Source organism: Neophocaena asiaeorientalis, unplaced genomic scaffold, assembly GCF_003031525.2.
Source record: "Neophocaena asiaeorientalis asiaeorientalis breed wild unplaced genomic scaffold, Neophocaena_asiaeorientalis_V1.1 scaffold591, whole genome shotgun sequence".
Classification (NCBI taxonomy): Eukaryota; Metazoa; Chordata; class Mammalia; order Artiodactyla; family Phocoenidae; genus Neophocaena; species Neophocaena asiaeorientalis.
Window position 1 is genome coordinate 209,522 of NW_020173494.1, and position 19,065 is coordinate 228,586.

Sequence of the window (19,065 nt, forward strand, 5' to 3'; positions counted from 1 at the left end):
GGGCAAGTTACTCCCCTTCGCTGGGCCTCTGTTTCCTCACCTCTAAAATGCGGATGATATTAGCATCTGTCTCATAGGGTTGTCAGTGCAAAGGGACAGGAACAGTGCCTGGTACAGAATAGGCATTCAATAAACTTTAGCTGTTATAAATCTGCAATTCTGAAACCAAAAGTTTTGAAAACCAAGTTTTTGTCTTTCCTTTTCTTAATATTTATTTTTAAAATTTATTTATTTTCCTTATCTTTTTGGCTGTGTCGGGTCTTAGTTGTGGCACACGAGATCTTCGTTGAGGCATGCAGGATCTTTCCTTACAGATGCGGTCTCTTCGTTGCGGACTCGGGCTTCTCTCTAGTTGCAGCGTGCAGGTTTTCTCTCTCTCTAGTTGTGGCGCACTGGCTCCAGGGTGTGTGGGCTCTATAGTTTGCAACACACGGGCTCTCTAGGTGAGGCGCAGGAGCTCAATAGTTGTGGCGTGTGGGCTTAGTTGCCCGCAGCATGTGGGATCTTAGAGCCCCGACCAGGGATCAAACCCGCGTCCCCAGCATTAGAAGGCGAATTCTTTACCACTGGACCACCTGGGAAGTCCCTTGTCTTTCCTTTTCTTGTTATATTTTTCTCAGTTTGGTGGCAAAACTAATTGGGCAGCAAACCTCACCTTAACGGACATAAAGCTTTTTATGGTCTTTTATTTTATCCTAGCTGATGTGAACATTCGTATGTTTCACTGCAGCAGTAATAATGTGTTTGATGATGGGATGCTGCCCCATGCCACGGAAGGAATGTCATTAACATGTGAAATATGCCCTAACATTACCTTTCTAAACTCTGAAAAGTTCTGAATTCTAAAATGCACTGGCCATAAGCATTTCAGATAAGGGACTGGGGAGCTATGTTATTATAGGGTTGTGGTCAGGATGAAGAGAGAAAACACATGTCAAACCCTTGGCTTTAGAAGTAGCAGCCCCTCAGTCCCAGAGCGACGTTGGAGGGTCCTCGGGTCTATACGCAGGAAGAGAGAAAGAAGGAATCATCCTCTCCCAGCTGGTTTCTCTTTTATTCTCCCACTGACATGACATACCAATCCTCAGAACTCTCCCTTCTATCAACTCAGATTTGACATCATTCAGAATTCGGCCAAAGCACCTTCTCTGTGAAATGGTCCTCTCTCTCCAAACTCCCAATGACCAGGTCAAGAGAGTGTGTGTGGCTGGCAAGGGTGGACGGGTTGCACCTCCTCTCCACCTCCAGGTGGCTGGCAGCTGAGAAGGATTCAGGCAGCGTTAGCCACAGTGGGGAAGGGTGGCCATCGGTGCTAACGTCTGAACTGCAAGGCCACTCACCTGATATGTTCGTGCCCTGCTTGGGATGGGCATTAACTTGGCTTAGCCACTAAATTACGTATTTCTTAAGCACAGCGAGCATAGTTTACACTTTTTTGTTCTTCCTGTGAATGTCTGTTGTTATTGTTACTGCTTTCATATGAATATTCTCTCAGAATCTATCATGGACTTGGGGCGCCCAACAAATACTGCTAAATGGATGCTGAATAATCTGTCAATGTTGGTTGATTAATTCACTGACAAGCTCTCCCCAGCCTCTATATTCCTACCTTTCCATGGGCACTGTCTACTTTGGCATATTTATGCTAGCCTAGCCACCCGAGGCTTTTGAGAGCTATACAACTATTCTGATGCCAGTATGCCGTTTCTGAAGTTCATATTTTAATAAGACTACAAAATATGTCCAGGTCTTTAATTAGACATATCCTCAAAGTTGTGTGTTCACTCAAAATACTTTGGAGAAACTTTGTATAAAAGTTCATAGACTCCTGAAACCTACAGCCTGGGAGCAAGTTAGACTCCAGACACTTAACTTGCTCAAGGATTCCAAACTCACGTCAGCTCTTGGGTTAAAAGGCCCCTTGTTTTGTGTCCTCAGCTCAAATCCACACATCCTGCGGCCAGGAATCTCCCTTTCCCTCAGCACAAGGGGAGCACTAGGACAGACGTCTCCCCGCTCCCCCGCTCCAGGCAGCTCTTTCTTTCAACCCTCCGCAGGGCCTCCCTAAGGCTGAGCCTAAGGGCATTCTGAAACTCAGCTTCACTTTGAAGGCAATTCAGAATCACAGAGCGGGTGGGAGTGGCCTCAACGCTTTAAAAGGCTGCAAAATAAATCAAGGGATGGAAGGAGATCTGTGGAGCCAAGAATTCCTCCCCCTCTGGCAGAAGCAAGGCATTAACCGCGCAATCTAGGATGAAGAGAAGCGCGCGCGGCACATCCGGGCTGGGCAGGGACAGGGACAGGGATGGTGGCGCGCGGGCGCGCGGGGGCCGGGAGGGCCTGTACCTTCTCTCCGCCGTGAGTTCGCGGCCCCGGGCCTGCGGGTGCCGGCTACCTCGCTGCGCCGGACCCTGGCGGCTGGAGTTGAGGCTGGCGGGGGCGCGTGGCTCCTCGCGGCTCCTGTGAAGCGGCACCGACGTACGCACGGCTGACACCACGTGGCCTGCGAAGGCGCGCGCGGGGGCTCCGGGCGGCGGTCCGCCGCGTGCGCGGTACGAGCCAGGCAGGCAGGGTCGCGTCTGCTCCATCACGCCGCCGCTGCAGCTGCGCGAGCAGGCGGACCAGGGGCCCCAGGCGCCCCACACGCCCGGGGCGCCGCCGCCGCCGTCCTCGGGAGCGCCCTCGGCCACTGCCATCCGCTGCGGGACCTGTGGAGACAGAGGCTGGTTAGGGGTCCTTAACATCCGCTCCTGCTTCACTCTCAGAGGCTCTGGATAACCCGAAAGGCTTATCCGTTAGGCACAAGTTGGCACAGGGCCTGTGTTAAAATCTGAGAAACAAAATAGAATCCAGCCTGGGTTATACTCGTCTTCATACAGACGCAGATGCAGTCATAAAATAGAATGAATGAGTATAGCATATGTGTATACATATAGATACACATATATACATATATGTGTGTGTGTGTATATATATATATATATATATATATATATACACATATATTTTAATAAAGGAAGGGACACACAAAGGCCGGAGTGCATAGGGTTCAGCAAAATTGTATGTGGTCCTGGCTTTGGGGGCCATGGCCTTGGAGAGCTCAGTGTGGTGCCCTCACCTCCTAACTGAGGCTTACCCTTCTGGTCCTTCGGGTCCAGGCTAGAAGGACAGGGCTTCCCTTAAGCTGCTGAGGAGGCCATGTCCCAGTGTCACCATGCAGTAAAGGCAACACAACTCCAGGGTTTCCCTGCTCTAGAACCAGATGCCTGAAGTCACACCCCTGCCACCTCTTCTATCAGTGTGACTGGGAGGTTTCTGAAGCGCTCTGTGTTCTCAAGAGGGATGATACCTACCTACTTCACAGGGCTGTAAAGAGATTAAGTCAGGATGTCCACGTGCAAAGCAGAGAGCTGGCACTAAACACATACTTGTTAAATTCATAATGATAACCTTTCCTGCTTCCAAGATGAATCAGGAGATTAAAAACATCAGAAAGTTTTAAAGTTCTATCCCGAGGGTGACTCTACACCCCCATTCACTTAACTGGTCATTTCACAGAGATCTACCATGCCAAGCAGGTTGCTAAGCGTGGGTACACTGTGTTCCTTCATGATGCAGACAGGCTCTGAGCACCAGGTATATACCAGTGTTAAGCTAGGTCCTGAGGAGAAGGAGAAAAGCACCCCAGGTTGCACGAACGTCCTGGCCCAGTAGCAAAGAGCTTTATGTAGCTGCGACAAGCCTAGGGAGGCTCCCCGGGGGGGACCGGCTGCTTGTCTGGGTGGGGTGGGGCTTGAGAAGTCCTCAGAGGAAGAATCATGGTAAAAGAGCTGTAATTATTCAGGCACCACTTGGTGCCAGATAACACGTGTAATTTCTAGTCCTCACAGCAGCCCTGGTTACAACCATTCTCACCTTTCAGAGATGAGGTTTCCCACCTGAGGTTCACAGACCTGTGACCTACCCTAGTCATGTGGCTGCAGCAGAGTTTGGACTCGAGTCTCCCCAGCCTCCAATACCTGCAGCTCCAGCACTGCCTGCTCTCCCCCCAGCAGACAGCTGCTCTAGCGCTTCTGGATCCTTCCCCTGGAATGTCCTTCCTACCCTTGGGACACCGAGCAACACTATGACTTTCCTTAAAAAATGTGGGTTTTTCCAAATATCGTATATTAACGCATATAGGTGGAATCTAGAAAAATGGTACAGATGAACCAGTTTGCAAGGCAGAAATAGAGACAGAGATGTAGAGAACAAAGGTATGGACACCAAGGGGGGAAAGTGGCAGGGGGTGGTGGTGGTGGTGATGGGACAAATTGGGAGATTGGGATTGACATATATACACCAATATGTATAAAATAGATAACTAATAAGAACCTGCTGTATAAAAAATAAAATAAAATTTTAAAAAATGTGGGTTTTTTTTTTTTTTTTTTTTTAGATATCGGGATTCATCAGCATCGTTTGGTCCAAGAGCTTGAAGACCTTTCACAGTTACACTCCTCTGTCCCCACGACACCCCTGAGAGGTGAGAAGGTACAGGGATTGCCTTCCCCTTTGTGTGGAACAAACCCGATAAGGCTGAACTCCTTCACAGCACATGGGAATGAGACATGGAGCTAAGATTACTTCAGAGGGTGGTGTGGATGAGGAAATCCCCCCAAGAGCCTGAGGTGAGAGCTTAGAGAGAGTAAGCCACCACTGTAACAGTACTATAGTCACTAAAAGCCCCGCAAGGCTCATCTCCAGGGTAGAGTCCTTGCCCCCAGGTACTCAGTTACCTTGAAGCCATGGGGCTTGTTTAATTGGGGCCACCTTCCTTCAATATATTCCAGGGCACAGAGGGGTCTCTGCATGACCTTGATAGCTTAAGCTGGGTTCCTGAAGGTTCAGGGAGTGACTACTGGAAGGATGAGTGAGAGAGCTGAGGAGTCCAGGAAGCAAACAAGCATCTCATCAGAGGTTTAAGCGCAGAGCTGGATGTCAGCCCGCCAGTCTGTGGGCGCCATGTTCAGAGAGCCACGGCGAGAGGTCAGGGGTCATGTGAGTGGAGCCAGCGGGAGATGCAGTGGAGCGAGGGCGGGACAGAAGATTCCGCGACAGGAGGACTGCAGTTTCCTGACCACCAGTATGTGAGCAGCAGGCAGGACGATGGGCGCACAAATAGCAAATACACTCCACTCATCACGACTAAATTGGGAACCCAGGAGAGAAGGGTTATAAATATAAAACAAAACACAGCAAACAAAAACCAAGCTTTTGTTCTTTTTTCTCCTCCCTGACATACCCTGATTTATTAATATCAAACCGATGGTGGATTCGCTGGGTGATTGTAAAAAAAATCAGGCCATAGTCTTGATATATAAAGCAATCCCTAGAGTGTGTGTGGTGGGCTGAATGGTGGCCTTCCCCAAAAGGTATATGTCCACACCCTAACCCCCAGAACTTGTAAATGTGGCCTTATTTGGAAAAAGAGTCAATGTCGATGTAATTAGGTTAAGCGTCTTGAGATGAGATCATCTTTCTGGGTGGCCCTTAAATCCAATGACAAGTTGTCCTTAGGAGACACAGAGGAGAAGGCCATGTGACCAGAGAGGCAGAGACGGGGGTGCTGCAGCCACAGGCCGGGAGCCACCGCAAGCTGAAAGAAGCAAGGAGGATTCTCCCCTAGTTACTGGAAGGAGCATAGCCCTGGCAACACCGTGATTTTGAACTTCAGGCCTTCAGAATTGTGAGGGAATAAATTTCTGTTGCTCTAAGCCACCAAGTTTGTGGTTATTTGCTACGACAGCCCTAGGAAACTAATACAATCTGTTGGTACTTCCAGGACAAGGAAGAAAAGCAGACAGGCATTTGTTGGGCTCCTTCTCTGTGCCGGGTACTGTGCAAACAGCTCACATGCGTGGGAACGGGCTCTATGACATAGGCACCACGAGCTCCAGGTCACACTTTACAGGGCCCCTGAGCCACCCTGGGAGGTTGGTTATTTTTGTCCCTTTTACAGGAAGAAACTGGGGCCCTGAGAAGCTGTATAACTTGACCATGTCTCAGTCTAGTGAGGGGCACCGACAGGACTAAAATTGAGGTCTCCTAACACCTACTCTAGCATTTTTTTTTCCATGCAGCATGTTGCCTCCCTGCCTATGTTGTTGATGGAAGACAGAAGAGTAAAATGAGTAGTAATAAATCCACTTTGATAGTCTAGTAGGAGAATAATTAGGATAAACAAACAAAGGCAGAAGTATGTTTCTGGCACATTTGGGGACTTCAGTTACCCACCACTTCCTGATTGCTCATGAACATAGATAACTAAGGCACTGTCTATAATATTTGGCTTAGACGTGCAGCTAGCCTAAAAATCCACTTCCTAGAACTAATCCCACCCTTAATTTAGTTTCCTCTTGCCAAACTGGGCAGGGTCCCTAGGGAAGGAAAACATGAAACCACATTCCATCCTATTCTATTCATAAGAATTCTCTAATTTATAACGTTGAATTATGGTGAGTGACTTGAAATTCCATCTCAGTCCCCATGGTGGAAATCCAACCCCATGCTCCAGAATTGTATTTTTATAGTAGTACATAGCCAAGGGGAAAAAAAGAGAAACAGAAAGGAAGGAAGGAGGGAAATGCAGAGAAAGAAAGGAAGAAATATCAAAGAAAAAATGAAGGGAGGAGAGCTTTGCGTGTCAGCCTCCCAGTTCCATCAACCTCCCATCCTCCCTCTACGCCCTCCCAGTCCTCCTAGGGACCCTCCTCCCTCCTTCTTTTCTGATGGTCACGGAGTTTCCTGTGAGGCAGGATGGGAAAAATTCCAAGTGTCCTGAGACATAATATTCCTAAAATTAGGACTAACTCACAGGACCTCAGTTAGTCAGTGACAAACAGCAAAACCAAAGAAAAAATCATGCTGAGAGACAAAAACCAACAAATAGAAACTCAAAGCCGTGTCAACCGCCAGCCTGTTGTCCCTTCCCCAAGACACGCACGACATGTAAAGACTGAAGCAGAAAACACGAAGTGCTTCTCAAATGACCCCCAAACTGCTGATTTCTTTCATTTATAAAGAGTCCTAACAAATCAGCAAGAAAAAGACAAACAACCCAATGGAAGTAGGTTCAAAGGGAACGTACTTTGAATGGGGAGTTTACAGTTGTTATGGACTGAATGTCTGTGCCCCCTCAAGGTTCACGTCTTGAAGCCCTAACCCCAATGTGATAGTATGTGGAGGGAGGGCATTTGGGAGTTAATTAGGTTTAGATGATGTCGGGTGGATGGGACCCCCTGATGGGATTCATATCCTTATAAGAAGAGGAAGAAAGACCAGAACTCTCTCTCTTTCTCCACCATGTGAGGACATAGTGAAAAGCCAGCCATCTTGAATCCAAGAAAAGAGTCCCCACTGTGGAATCAAATCTGCCAGGACCGGGATCTTGGGCTTTTCCCAGCCTCCAGAACGGTGAGAAATAATTCCTGTGGTTTAAGCCACCCCGTCAACAGTATTTTGTTATAGCAGCCCAGGCTGACTAGTACAGCAGGAAAATAAATACAATACATATATGAAAACTGTATAACATCACATATAATCAAATAAATGCAAACGAAAACAACAGAATTCCATTTGATCTCTATTATATTAGCAAAGATTATAAAGTTTGACAATACTGATATGGCAAGAATGTTCCCTGCTGATGGGAGTCTAAACTGGGGCACTTCTTTGGAGGGAACTTTGCAATACCTATCAAATTTGAAATGTACATACCCTTTAGACCAGCAGCTCTACTTTCAGTAGTTCACCCTACAGGTACACTCAAAACTCGTGCATAAAGCTGTATATAGAAAAACTTTTATTGCATTACTTGTTGTAAGAACAAAACCAAAAAACTCTGGAAACAACCTAAATGCCCATGAATAGGAGCTTGGTTAAATCCTCCCAAATCTAATCCATCCAAGCAATGGATTACAACTTATCTGTTAGAATGAGGTATTGATAGATTTATACCTGTTAAATTGGACTACCCTCCATAATATATTAATTAGTGAAAAAAATACCAAGAAGTAGAACAGTATTAGAGAATAGATGTATTTACAGATATCACTAGGTTGAAACAATTATTGATATTTGATCTTCTGTTATGAAAAGCAATATTCTGCTGTCAGGAAAGGAGTGGGTGATGAAGTTCACATTGGATGGCTTCAGCCTTCTAGGAAAGAGGTAAGATCTGCCACTGAAAGAAGGAGAGAGACAAACTGGAAGATTACAGAAAGAAGGTGTAATTAGGATAAGCAAAAATTTCCTTTCTTTGCCTGAACTGGTTTAACGTGAGCTCTACATCTGATATTCACAGGATTCATTTCAAGGATTTTTACTTCCATTTTGCAGATATGGTCACTGAGGTTCACAGCGCCCTAGTGGATGAAGCATGGGTTTTGAAAATACACATAAGAAAGAAAATACAGTTGGCCCTCCATATCTGCGGGTTCCACATCTGTAGACTCAACCAACGTTGGATTGAAAATATTAAGAAAAAAAAAAATACCAGAGTTCCAAAAAGCGAAACTTGATTTTGCCTTGACTTGGCAACTATTTACATAACATTTACATTGTGTTTAGAACTATTTATATAGCATTTACATTGTATTAGGAATTATGAGTAATCCAGACATGATTTAAGGTATATGGGAGGATGCACATAGGTTATACACAAACACCATAACATTTTATATAAGGGACTTGAGCATCTGCAGGTTTTGGTATCCCTGGGGGTCCTGGAACCAATCCCCCACGTATCCAAGGATTGACTGTAATGCAGCTCTGATGGTGTTGTTGGGTAGATGAAATGAAATAATGAGGTAAAGCGTCAAACACACTACCAGTCACCGAGGAGGAGCACAGAAGACCTCTAATTTTGTCCCTTCACTGGAAGAACTGACATCACCCATCAAAAGTTTTATAATGTGTAAGAAGCAGATCCAGCCCTCAAATACAATTGGTACTCTCTCCATTCCACTGGAGGTTTTAAAGAACAGAGGCAGGGTGGATGTAGAGGCAAGATAACAGAATTAAAAGAGAAGACTTTTCAAAGTGCACATACCATGCCATGCCTTTTCCCCAGAGGTTATAATATGTCTTGCCTAGGATCAAGGGAAATGTGTACTTTGGATAAAATCCTCCAAACCTTCTAACAGCCCCCTTCCTCGTAGAAAAATGACTGCTTGATATTATGCTTTTCTAAATAGTCACTGTGGGGCATGAGCCAGGGAGCAGAAAAAAAGGAAGGTGTTCAAGGAAGCAGGAGAATCACGTTAGTCACATCCCTATTTAACTCGGGCCGTGCAAAAGAAGAGGTTGTAGTAGAACTGGAGGGGGGATTAAAATCCCCCAGAGATTTTGGGTTTGGAGATGGACGCTGTAACTAACAACACTGTGGGACCTGTTGTATGGAAGTTACTGTTAGGCAGGGATGTTTTTGTAAATGTATACTGATGGTAGGATGTGTGTGTAGGGCAGCCTGGCAATCATTCCCCTTTCCCTGGGTCCTCTAGGAAATCACCCCTCCACACTGGATGAAGTGTGATAGGAATGTCTGTCAGCTGAAGCCAAGGTAAGCAATGTAAGCCAACAGAACACTCCCTGGAATTTGAATCGCCAGTAAGGTGGCTGAGAGACTGCAAATGGCTCTGGGTCCTTCGTCCTGACCTCACTGCTTATGCTCTGAGACCATTCTTGCTGCTCTCTGGAGTGTCTCAATGCCCACCTGCTTCCTAGGCTGGTTCCAATAAATTTCCCATTGCTTACGTTAGTTTCTGTGGCTTGCAGTAAAGAACCCTAAATGGTATCTAAATGAGTGCAAATATTAAAATATATGGATAAAGTGTGGTAACAAAGACAGTGTGAAATAAGCTGGGTCTGCCTTTGGCACAGGACTTGGAGAGGAAGCAATGACTGGAATGACCAAAGGTGGTCCTGACTTGGCAGAAGCCTTGGGAGTAAGGGGGTCCAGGGCTGGAGGATTCATATGGAGACAACAGTTGACCACAGTCAGCGTAACGAGAGAACCAAGGTCTCCATGAAACATGATGGCTAAGTGAATAGGAGGATCACAGGGACAGACAGCAAATGGGCTTAGAGGAGTTGGAAAAGCAACAATCTGAGCTATTGTGGCTGTGTTTTATTCCATCAGCATCTTTTTAAGGAAGACGAACATATGTGACTAAAATAGAAGGGTGGTCAAATAAACTGGAGCTTCATGACTCAATGAAATAGCATAATCATGAATAATACAGAGCAATGCGGAAAGAGTCCTGTAATATAATACTAAGTGAAAAATGCCAAATACAAACTTGTAACTATACCATGATTATAATAATGTAAAGGTTCTGTAGCATGTGAACAAAGCCTGGAAGGGAACGTGGAAAAATGAAAACATACGATCTGTGACTGAAACTGGACCCCGGGTAAGTTTTCTTGTAATTTAAAAAAGTTCAGTCATGGTTACGATATTGCTTGCTCAATAAATAAAAATAAATAGATTAAGTGGAGAAAGATTCAGAACAGACTGCTGGGGGTTGGGGGAGGCACAGAATAGACCAAGAGTTGGTGGTAGTCATCCTCACAGAAAGCTCTGGGAATTTCTCATCGCCACCAGTAAATCCATAACTAGCTAGGAACAGCTCTAAATGTTTTCAATGTATTTGGTTTTGGTACTAATGTGAAATCATGTAAGATTTCACTGATTTCTAATTTTCTTTCTACAAAATTAAACCCACCATCTGTTCTTCATAGAAAGCGAGTCACATGCAAAGTCTGACATTCTGAAGTCTCATTCTAGAAGAGACTGGGAAAAGGAGGTTTTGTTTTAGCCACACAACAAGTCAACACCCTAAAGCAAACATTACAAAAACACACCTTGGAGTTTGAGCCCAGAGAGCAAAGTTTTGGAACTCCGAGAGCACATGATAGCAGGCACATAGAAGTGGCAGCTCAGCTAGGACATTTGTTACCTGTGCAGGAACATGGGAAGGTGGTGTGTCTTGATAAAGAAGCTCCAAACTCAAACCAGATCTCAATTAAGGACCTCCACGATGGTTTCTCAGAGACACCAATTCAACCTTACATCTTAACCACGTATCTTGACTCTGACACAACACAGACTGCGAAAGCCCCTAATCTTTCCTCTCAGCATAATGTCAAGGCCGGCAGCTGCACGATGAATATGAGAATCTCACAAATACGGGAGACTGGACTGGAGTGAAACACGCTCAGCCTTGACCATTGTGTCAGAATCTCCCACAAAGTAGTTTATATATAAGGGAGTTCACCAATGCATTTCAGGAACAGTTAAAAGGATACATTTGCACAAAGCCATAACAGGGGGAGGAGTGAGTGGAGGTTAAGGTAGAGAGAGAGAGATGTGTGGAAAGAGAAATATCAAGCCTGAGCTAAAGCATGTGCCCTAGAGAGGAAAATCCACTGACACACAGTCACCCAAAAGCTAAGCAAGTGTGAGTCTGGTTGCCCTGCCAATTCCAGCTCTGTCTGCCAGGCCCTCAGGCCCTCTCTCAATACCTGTGTCCTCCCAGTTGGTGAATCCTGACAGTAAATGATCTCAAATACATCAAACTCCACTATATCTGCTCACTATGGTACTGAGTATATACTCTGACCCAAACACTGGAGACGAACACAGAGATACCCTCGTCCTCCTAGCCCTAGTCCTGTGTGGTCTCTCCATGTGTGACCCACAAGGTACCCACAATGTAATCAACCTCATGTCTATTGGAGACATGCAGATTCCTGGATCCCACACCAAACCTAGTGAATAAAAACCTCTGGGGTGGGGCCCAGGAATATGTATTTTAAACAAGCTTCCCCAGTGATTTGAATGCATCCTCTGGTTTGAGAGTCACTGGCCCCCGGATACCTCTAGGTGAAACTCAGAGGAAAGCGCTCAACTGAGCTTACCCTCTGGACTTTGGACCTTTACCATATACTGCTACTTCCTGAATCCCCAAATGCTCTAGCCACATTATTTTATCACCCTCAAATTCCCTGCTTTTTGGCCTACCCCTGCCACTTCTGCCATTCAAGTGGAGGCCAACCTGGAGCTTATCATATGAGACAGGAAAACATTCATAGAACGATACCTACCTAACATGGGATCCATGCTAAGAAGACTCCATTTGAGATGTACTTTTAAGAAAAGAAGTACAGCAGCAATAGGAACTGCCGAAAGATGAAAGAAGAGGGAAGGGAAGGCTCGTGGGAAACCCTGGACTGGCCCCTGTGTTCTGGTCCCAAGTCTGCTGTTACTCACTTTCTGATTTGGGGCAAGTCAGTCTGTGGCTCTGGACCTCAGTTCCCATATCAGTAAAATGAGCCGGTTGGGATTGATGAGGGCTGGGGTCCCTTCCAGTGCTAACAGGCTCGGATTTTTCCTGGAAGAGCACTGACATTCCTTGCCACGTACTGATTCGCTTCAAGTACCACAACTGAGAGGCAATCCCACAGGTTGTGCCCAGGGGTCCCCAATGCCAGCAAAGAGCAGGCTTTAAGCACAGAAGATCTTCCCTAAAGGCGGTGCAAAGAAGCCCTGGATGCCTTTCTACAATATTCAAAGGCAGGGCCCAGCCAAAAGGATGGAATGAGGTAAATATTTGAATGTGATCTACATAATCGGAAACACTCCCCCTTCTGAAATGGACCTGACTCTTTCATCACCAGCCACATGGAAATCATCCTCGGTTATAACTAGAAAATAACACAGAGCATGTGCCTGGGTACCAAGGCCGCCCTGTGCTGCTGCACAGTTACTCAGGAAACAGAAGCAGATGTCTCTGTGCACAGTGCCTGGGTGTGTTCTTTTGTTCATTTGGCCTCATGCTCTCAACAGCAATCCCCTACCTTCAACCCAAGCCAACCAGGACGGTCAAAATCGTGAGTAATTCACACAATAAAGAGTGCCGGCTTCTGGACCCAGAGGTTGACTTGGGGAACAGCAACCTTCCAGCAGAGAATTCTGCCTGGTGATTTGGCCAACTGCATCTGAGTCAATATCCAACACTCCCCAGGAAGCAGCTGGGATCCGCAGGCCCCTATAAGGAAGGCAATTGGAAAGCACTCCCTGGAACCTGGCGGCATCCGGCGCAGAGCAGAGCACACAGTAGATGCTCTGGAAACACTCTGCTGAATAAAGGAGCCTGCACACGGGCTGAGATGGGACCCTACCTGGATTCCCATCTTCAGACTTTCCCTTGTCCACTCAGGCCTCCTCGTGCCACCACAGCTATTTTCTTGAAATCTAGCCCTATTGCGTTACTCTCTTGCTTACCAATGTCTCTTGAGTTCTCACTCTCCAGAAGATGAGATCCAAACTTATTCCGTGCCGTGGCATTCTAAGCCTTTCATAAACTGGCCTCACCCTTCCTTTCCAGCTTCAACTCCTCCGCGGCCCTCTGCCCCACCCCCAGTGCTCCCAGCATGCACGAAGAAGGGAAGCAGGCCACGCCCCTTCTCCCCTCCTGCCTCCACCCTGCTGAAGCTCAAATAGCTTCAAATACCTCTCCCTTTCCTCCTCTTCCTGGGAACTCCTACTCAGCTCCAAAGACCTCTCCCAATCAGGTCAAATGGTCTCTCTCCCATGCTGCAGGGCCGTTACCCACATCGCTCTCCATAGCACTCACCACCTGGCACTATAATTGTCTGTGTACACAGCCATCTCCCCAATAACACCGTGAGCCCTCCAAGGCAGGGATTATGCTTATTTATCTCTGTCTTCCACCTACTCTCACAGCACCTCTTACAGAGTCTGTCACCTGGTAAGGCCCTCAGAGAGTATTTGATGGATGGATGAAGGAGCACGTGGATGAATGAATGACGAACGTACCAACTGCTTGGTTTCTTGCTCTGTGAGACATCAAACACCTCCTCTCCCTAGAGCAGCATGTGCCATAGCTGTTCAGCCGCCTGGGTGGTGATCTATGATGCCCCTATTGTTTTCCTTGCTCCATGTGCCTAAATGACAGTTCTATCTCTTGAAAGTAATACACTCAGTATTTGATCTCCTGGCTATCTCCTGCCTGTGGAAACTTTCTCTCTCCTTGACTCCAGGACACCATATTGCCCTGGTTTTCCTCCTAAGTTTGTAGCTCCCTTCTCCTCTTCTGTTATGTAGTTCTTCTATCTGCTGGCTTCTCCCCTTCTACCTGCCCTTCAAGTATTAGGGCTCCATTCTTGGTTTTCCAATCTCATCCAACCCTTCTTACAGGGAAATACTGTAGCATCAGCAATGATCTTTCATGTTGATATCACCCTTATTAATGGGTAGCCCCAAACTCTCTCCCAGGCACCAGATTTACATTCCAAATCACCAACTCGACATACTCGCCAGGATGACGCATGGCCTTATACTCAGTACGTCACCTAACCAGGACCTGAATGCCTGCTCCATCTTCTGGTTCATCCAACTGGACATAAAATCCTCCGAGTCTGACTTCAAAAACATCCCTGGACCCAGCTTCTCATACTCAGTACGTCACCTAACCAGGACCTGAATGCCTGCTCCATCTTCTGGTTCATCCAACTGGACATAAAATCCTCCGAGTCTGACTTCAAAAACATCCCTGGACCCTGTCCCATTTCCTCCATCCCCACGGCCCGTGGTTGGGTCACGGTCTCACTCCCATTGGCTCTTACCTCGTCTCTATCCATCCAATCTCCCCTTCCCCCACTTCCAGAATTACATTCCTAAAAATCACATCATCCAAGACCCATGATTATAGACCTCCCGGAGCTCCCCTCTGCCCCCTGAACTACACCTAGTCCCCCCAGCCTGGCTCACAAGGCCCTTCACTCTTTGGCCTCTCCCCAGACCTACAGCCTCCCCTGCCAGCACTTCCCTATTCTTAACTTCTCACTCAACCACCCCAAGTCTTTACACCACTCTGTGCCTCTATATGACATGCCACTGGGCTCAAAAGTCCTCCTTCACCTCCCACCCTCACTTCACCTGATCAATTCCTGCTCGTTCTTCAAGACCCTATTGGAAAGAAGAACACCCTCTTTAGAGACTACCCCAACTCTCCAGGCAAGGACAGCTGCTCTGTCCTTTAGGCATCCACAGAACTTTGCACACACTTCACTATATTCCGTTATAACTTCTTTTTTGATGTGTCTCATACCCCAAGTTGTGAAACAAAACCAAGTATAAATTTTTTACGCTTACTTACAAATGGAATAAGTACAAAACTGAAAACAACCAACAAAATCAAATTAACAATATTAATTTAATGTGATAGATAGTTAATGAAACTAAATAGACATTGTAGGGTGTGATGTAGGACATACTTAAGTCTTTGAAGTTTCATTTATTGACTAGATTCTTTTAAATTTGAGCAGGATGGACCATCATTTGAGTTGTTATTTTTTCCTTTTGAAAAATGAACTTGTTTACACCACCAATCCATCATTTAGAAGGGCCACTCTATAAGGCTGAAAAAAAATTTAAATGCTGCTTAACGAAAAAAGTTCACTATTATTTACCACTGTATTTACTATGAGTGAGCTAGTATGACCTGGGTCACAAAAGGCAGAACTTGTGTATACAGCTGAAGGTGGACATGGTTCTGAATCTCTACAGGACAGGGTCTTTGGAGATTGGCACCCCAGAAAATGTAAAAATCTTTTCTCACTAAAATGGAGGTATAAACTGTCATTCACATGATCCAGAATAGACTTATACTTTTAGGTTCTCATCAAAATGAAAATTCTCAACTAAAAAAACCTAATTTAAGTTGCAGTTCACCAGGAATATACCCAAGATTCCAGGGAGCTATGGGTCCTTGGTTTATAAAACACTGTTTTAATTTTAAAGAAAAACGATGACGCCCAGAGCCAGGATTTGACCCCAGGCTGGGCTGATTCCAAAGCTCAGACTCCTCTCTCTGCCCCTGCTGCTTAATTCTCAAGAATGCTATGAGGCCCAAGTACTGGGTACCAAAGAGCTTCATAGGCCATAAAGTCCTATACAATGGTTAGCTTAGGTTATTTTTATTTGTATAGGTCAAAGGAAAATACTTTAGAGAAGGAACTGGCACGTGTTAGGAAATGTCCTCTCTTGCACAATACAATGCCTCTTTAAGGAGATAATATTTATATCAGTTCTCTCCATAGAGTTAACAGGTTACAACTCAAACCTGATATTATTTGATTAAGGAGGGAAAGATATTATTACATGCTCCATGGGAGCAGGTGAGCAGAAAATCGGAACCTCTCAACAAGGGAAAAGATGCTGATTATCAGGGCCCATGTGCAAATGCAATCAGAAAACTCCTGTTTACTCAGGAACACCTGAGTAAACAGGAGTTTTCAGCCATCCCTGAAAGAGGTGCAATAATATGGGATACAAACAAATTTTCTGACCATATCATTTCCCAAGTCCAGTTGAATTCCTTGGTTACCCTTTTGAGATCCTTCCAATCACATCCAATGACCTGTAAAAATCTGTTTCTTGGGCTTCCCTGGTGGAGCAGTGGTTGAGAATCTGCCTGCTAATGCAGGGGACATGGGTTCGAGCCCTGGTCTGGGAGGATCCCACGTGCCGTGGAGCAACTAGGCCCGTGAGCCACAACTACTGAGCCTGCGCATCTGGAGCCTGTGCTCCGCAACAAGAGAGGCCCGCGCACCGCGATGAAGAGTGGCCCCCGCTTGCCGCAACTAGAGAAAGCCCTCGCGCAGAAACGAAGACCCAATACAGCAAAAATAAATAAATAAAGAAATGTGGGGTTTAAAAAAAAAAAAAGAAAAGGAAAAAGAATATCATAAAAAAATTTGTTTCTTTGTGTTTAAATAGCATTTCTTTGATTCTTCTAGAAAGAGAGGCAATTAATGTCTACTAAGGCCCTACCATGTGCCAGGCACTTTACTAATTTACTTCACTGAATTCTCAAAGCTGGCTCCGCCTCACCAATCAGACCTTAATTCAAATGTCATCTCCTCAAAGATGTTTCCCTGGCTACATCATCTAAAGTAGCAAATGTATATGGGCACACATGTACACACACACACACACACACACACACACACACACACACACACAGTCACTATCGCATTGCCCTGTTTCACTTCCCTCATACAGTCTGAAATGCTCTTATTTGCTTGTTTGTTTATTGTCTGTTGCTCCCATCTGGAATAGCTATGCCTCCTTATATGTGAGGATCTTGCGTCTCTTTTTCACCTCTATTCCCAGGCCCTAGAGCAGAGCCTCATACATAGTAGGTGCTGAATTGTTGCTTAATGAATACACCCTTCTAGGTAGGAAATATCATCCCTCTGTTATAACTGAGAAGCTAATATATTCTGCTTAAGTTTAGGCTCTAGAAAGTGATATAGTCAGAACTGAAACTCAGATCTACCTGCTCCAGGAGCCAAGATGTCCACTCCCCAACCTTCTCTAACTGGGTTTGTTAGCCGTGCACCAGACATCCCAGAAAAAAAAGATGTGGCATCTTCCCCAACAGCCAATTTTCTCAGAGTTTTAAAAAAAAACAGGTGTATGTGTATGTAAATTTTTTCCTGATGTTAAGTAATTTAAAGGATTGTTTTAAAATTAAAACAATCAGTTGTATTTTGGGACATAATGTCACATTTCCAAGAATGTTTAAAGATAAAAGTAGACTTCAAGGAAATGTTAAGCCTTCAGTAGGCTACTTCAGGCTACTCCAAAGGCTGTATTGTGCATGACTGTGAACGTGCATGTGTGTGTGTGTGTGCAAATATTCACACCCTTCTAGTGGGACATTTTGGGGGAGACACTTGAGAAGCCCCAAACTGTACTGGCCACCACCCAAAAGTACTGGAGTTGAAATGATTTAGCAAAGAGAAAAGTAATAGAGGGATAACTGTCCTAAACAATGATCTTCAAGGTCACGAAGGATGGTGCTAGAGAGAGAAAGGTCAACAGACCTCAGCTAAAGTGGTTTAGGTGACAAGGCAAAAGCACAGACAAAAGAGACAAAAAGAGACTCCAAGGGTGCTCAAGGGTGGTCGCAAAGCCTCCTTCGCAGAGCAGTTCAAACTAAAACAGACTTGTCTTTCTGGGATGGCGTAGGTGTGGTCTTGCCTGAAAGAGAAAATCTCAGGAAATTATTTCCATCCCAAGAAGGCTATGGTCTAGACCACCAGCGGCAGTCAAATTGGAAGCTCCCACCACTGTTTCTGAATGGTAAAAAAAAAAAAAAAAAAAAGAAAAGGGTCCCTCTTAACAGTCTCTGGCTTGATCGGAAACTTCTGCCCCAGACATTCATAGAAAATGTCACCTGGTGCAGAGTCCTTGCTCAGGTGAGGAACAGAGCCCTCCAGCAGTGCCCATCCCATGGAGGTGGGCTCCTCCCGCGTGTCGGGGGAACCAGGATGTCTCCCTGACCCCGTGGATGTGAGTCATGTGGACAGCCCCGGAAGGGCCTCCTCTGCAGCACTTGTGTAGGCTTCCCCAAATATTTAAACTCTCCCTGGCTCTGAACCAAGAATCCCTCTCAGAGCCAACAGCGTACAGCCCATTAAAAACCCTGTGCAAATGCAAACACTCTCTCCATTAGACAAGGAAGAAACAAGAACCACGTTTTGGGACCCTGCTAGCAGTTGTTGAAATCAGACCAGGGGCTAGAGTCCCTGAAGAGGAGATATCACTGTATTAAAAACCACAGCTATTTCCAATGCTCACAGTCGATTACATGGGAGACCAGAGGTGCCGCAGGAAGCGCTGGGAGGGCAGGCGGAACCTGCCACGTTCGGGGCAGTTCCAGTGCGGGGAAATCAGAGGCACCTTTGGATTGTCAAGCTGTTTGAGGCTTGAGACCCGACGTGTTTGAGGGTGAGGATACTACCTTAGTATAAATTCATTTAATCCACACCCCAATCCTGGGAGATCAGCATCAACCTTTTATCCATAGGAAAGTCATTAATCTAATTGGTTAGAATCCCTTATGCTGCCTGGATCACATTTATTGGCAAGCAGAGGTACCACTTCGAAAGCCTCCATACTCTGGCTCTTTCTTCCACAGCATGGGGTCC

At 45.8% G+C, this 19,065-nt stretch overlaps 1 protein-coding gene across 1 annotated transcript in view; it reads right to left on the bottom strand.

The window, feature by feature from the left end:
- The window catches only part of LOC112401331 (thrombospondin type-1 domain-containing protein 4-like), a gene marked incomplete at its 3' end in the record, with an annotated part of 224,921 nt that overhangs the window by 161,637 nt on the left and 44,219 nt on the right, over positions 1 to 19,065 (bottom strand). The window contains exon 3 of the mRNA XM_024747519.1: positions 2,347 to 2,708. Within this exon, the coding sequence (XP_024603287.1) occupies positions 2,347 to 2,708 (362 nt within the window). The remainder of the gene's footprint in view (positions 1 to 2,346; positions 2,709 to 19,065) is intronic.